The sequence below is a fragment of the Nestor notabilis genome, unplaced genomic scaffold, assembly GCF_000696875.1.
Source record: "Nestor notabilis isolate BGI_N333 unplaced genomic scaffold, ASM69687v1 scaffold16040, whole genome shotgun sequence".
Lineage (NCBI taxonomy): Eukaryota > Metazoa > Chordata > Aves > Psittaciformes > Psittacidae > Nestor > Nestor notabilis.
The window spans coordinates 2,179-5,283 of NW_009912614.1; the positions used below are offsets into that span (position 1 = coordinate 2,179).

The following is a 3,105-nucleotide window of genomic DNA, read 5'->3' on the forward strand; positions in this document are numbered from 1 at the left end:
TCACTTCAACATGTAATTTTACAATTGCAGCACAAAATCTATTACTTCCCCATGACCTCATGTCCAATGGAGTGCAGCTTTGACAAAGCTATTTAAAATATTAAAGGGACTTCTATCTCCATTTTAGTATTATTTTTAAGGGGGAAAGCCAGGTTTTGCCAACTGAAACTTTTAATCCATTAAAAATAGTTTACAAAATTTGAAGATTGACTTACTTTTCCAAAGTAGGAAAAAAGGGCTAACTAGCAACCAGTCGAAGAATTTGGTTCCGTAAGTATGTGCACAGCTGGTTCATCAAGTCTCTGTTCTGCCCTTCAACCCAATGCATCTCTACTAACACATCATTTCCTTCTTTCTTGACATTCATTAAGCACTTAAAGAGAAAACATCTACTAGTTTCTTTGGGACTTTGTTCCTTTTCAACTGTCAGATTGCTAGGTTCCTCTGAAGAGCAAGATTCCTCCCTTGCATTACTGGAACCTTTGCCAAGTGATGTTTCTCCCTCCTTTGCTTCTGTCCCCTCCTCCTTCACATGCTCACAACATTCTCCTTTGGCAGCGGATTCTTCTGGTAGCTCACCACCTGTGGTCAACTGGACATCCTCATCAGGTGCCATAAACCCCATTTCGGAATCTTCAGTCTTGAGGTTTTCACGGCCTGAATTGTTGCTCTCACTCTTCTGGCTGGTTTTTTCCTCTTCCATTGCTTGCAGAACATCTTCAGAAGCTCGAGGAAGTTCTCGTAATTGCCTTACTCTCTCTCGTTTCTTTCTCCTCAAATGAATCCAGGAGTTTTCAATGGCAGTCACAAACAGGCTAACTTCATCTTTGCCACAGGGAACACGTTTGTGCTGAACCTATTGCAGAAAACAGCAGAACTTCGTACTGTCCTCTCACAGGTACGCTTTCAAGTAGGATGTTGTTTTAACATATAATACTTAATACTGTACCTTCAGATCAGTGAGAATCTTCTCTACCCAGGCTCTAACCACAGCAATGGCTTCTACAGCATCCCAACTCATAGCTGCAGCTTTGATGGATAGCTCTTTGACTGTAGAAGCCAAAACCATAAATGTAATTGGTTTTCGTGGTTTTTCTAATTTTCTTCTTTTAGAGGGAGGTGACTAGAAGAAGAAAGAAAACAAATCACAAAGTTATGCAGTATTAGTGGTAGGACTTCGGTACTCAGAAGACTTGCGATTAAGAGTGATATGTTTAAGTGGTGGCCTTGGCAGTCCTGGGGTAATGATTGGACTCAATGATCTTAAAGGTCTTTTCCAACCTGTTTGATTCTGAGATTCTATGAAGAGTAAAATGTAAGTCACTAAACAGTCATTGACATGGCCTGTGTTTGACTTCACTCCAAAGAGTTTTAGATTAAAAACAGCTAACAGGATCATGCACCTTAAACTCCCTGTCCATCAGGCTAGTGTATCTTCAGATGTTAGCAAAAAGTTTCATTGGTTCCTTCAAACTGTTCTCTGTGAGCTAAAAAAGTGTAGTTACTCTTGGGAATAGTGCCAATATCCACGTTTTGATCCAAGTTCACTGAAGGTTTACTTGCATCTTCTATAAGGCTGGTTATTGTCTATACCTGTCTCCAAGTATATGTATGTATGGATCCAGAAAAGCAACTGGCTCACACCATGTAAGGTAAACAAGCTCCACTTACATTCTCATAGCAAGTCTGAGCTAGCCATGTTCAAGTCTAGCTGGTACAGAATCTATACAGTAAACTAAAACCAGGTTCTCAGAGGGAAGCTTAAAGCTCAGATCTGGTCCCATACTTGGCATATTTTTAATACTACTAACTTCCTATTTGAAGTATGTTACAAGTGATCCTTACTTTCACTGAAACCCACAGGAAGTTCCCACGCAGGCTTCTTTTACCTTCCTAAACATAGGTTATTCCTGAATCACATCTAACAACTGCTAACAGACTGGTGGCCAGTTAAGAAATCCCACTGCACATCCAGTGTTCTGTTCTGAAGAAGGACAATTTGTTTCACAGTGGTCCTAGCTCATTAGGCCCTTCCTCAAATAAGAGGCAGAGACAATGACAAGCAAATCAGAATTAAGCCACTTACAGGTACTTGTACATCATCATAGAAACTCCATGCAAGTGCCCATCTCATAGTGCGTCCTTGACAGAATTCAGTATGAGTAACTTTAGGAACCTGTGCAAAGCAGCAATACGAAACTTCATTTCATATTCATAAACAACACTGGTTTCCTGCACACATTTTCAAATTGTTTAAAATTACAAAGTTAGCATAGAGTCATTTTCTCATGACAGAAATGGAGATTCTTTCTGACATGGCTCGTGGATGTCAGGTTAGACACAACGAAGAAGTTCTTTACTGTGAGGGTGGTGAGGCACCGGCACAGGTTGCCCAGAGAAGTGGTAAACGCTCCATCCCTGGCAGTATTCAAGGCCAGGTTGGACAGAGCCTTGGGCGACATGGTCTAGTGCGAGGCGTCTCTGCCTGCGGCAGGGGGTTGTACCTACATGATCTTAAGGTCCTTTCCAACCCAAATCGTTCTCTATGTCAGGGCTACTTGAAGATGGACAGTGCCAAGCCTGATACCAGTGCCCAGGATTTCCCACCTCTGCTCTATCATGTCTGTAGCCTTTCAAAGCTTCAAGTTCAGCAACACACAATCTGCATTCTGATTCTGCAAAAAGCACATCCCTTCTCATTCAGAACCTGCTTTTCTTCCACATTTGAATATTGAACCCATTGCTGTAGCAAAGGAACACAGAACAAAGGCCACTAAAGGCTGAGAAACCAAACCACTCACCTGCTTGCAGGTGGAAAAAATGTACCCAGAAAAAATTCTCTGTATTTGCCCCAAGAAGTCAAGTCTGGACTTACACTGCCTTTAAACATGTAACTCAGATGTTAGTGTTGTCTAGTCATTCCACACATGGATGCTGTAAGGCATTTATGTATGATATGGAGAATGTGCTAGATACTAGCAAGGATAAATATCAACCATCCCACCTGTCATGGTTTAACCCAGCCAGTAACTCAGGACCATGCAGCTGCTCGCTCACAGCCCTACTTTTTCCCTCCCCCTGCTCCTGGAGGGATGGGGAGGTGAA

At 42.0% G+C, this 3,105-nt stretch overlaps 1 protein-coding gene across 1 annotated transcript in view; it reads right to left on the reverse strand.

The window, feature by feature from the left end:
* Positions 1–238: 238 nt before the first annotated feature.
* Positions 239–3,105, reverse strand: part of METTL16 (methyltransferase like 16) — a gene marked incomplete at its 5' end in the record, with an annotated part of 12,031 nt that continues 9,164 nt past the window's right edge. The window contains 3 exons of the mRNA XM_010020388.1: positions 239–856; positions 950–1,123; positions 2,087–2,176. Of these exons, the coding sequence (XP_010018690.1) occupies positions 239–856; positions 950–1,123; positions 2,087–2,176 (882 nt within the window). The remainder of the gene's footprint in view (positions 857–949; positions 1,124–2,086; positions 2,177–3,105) is intronic.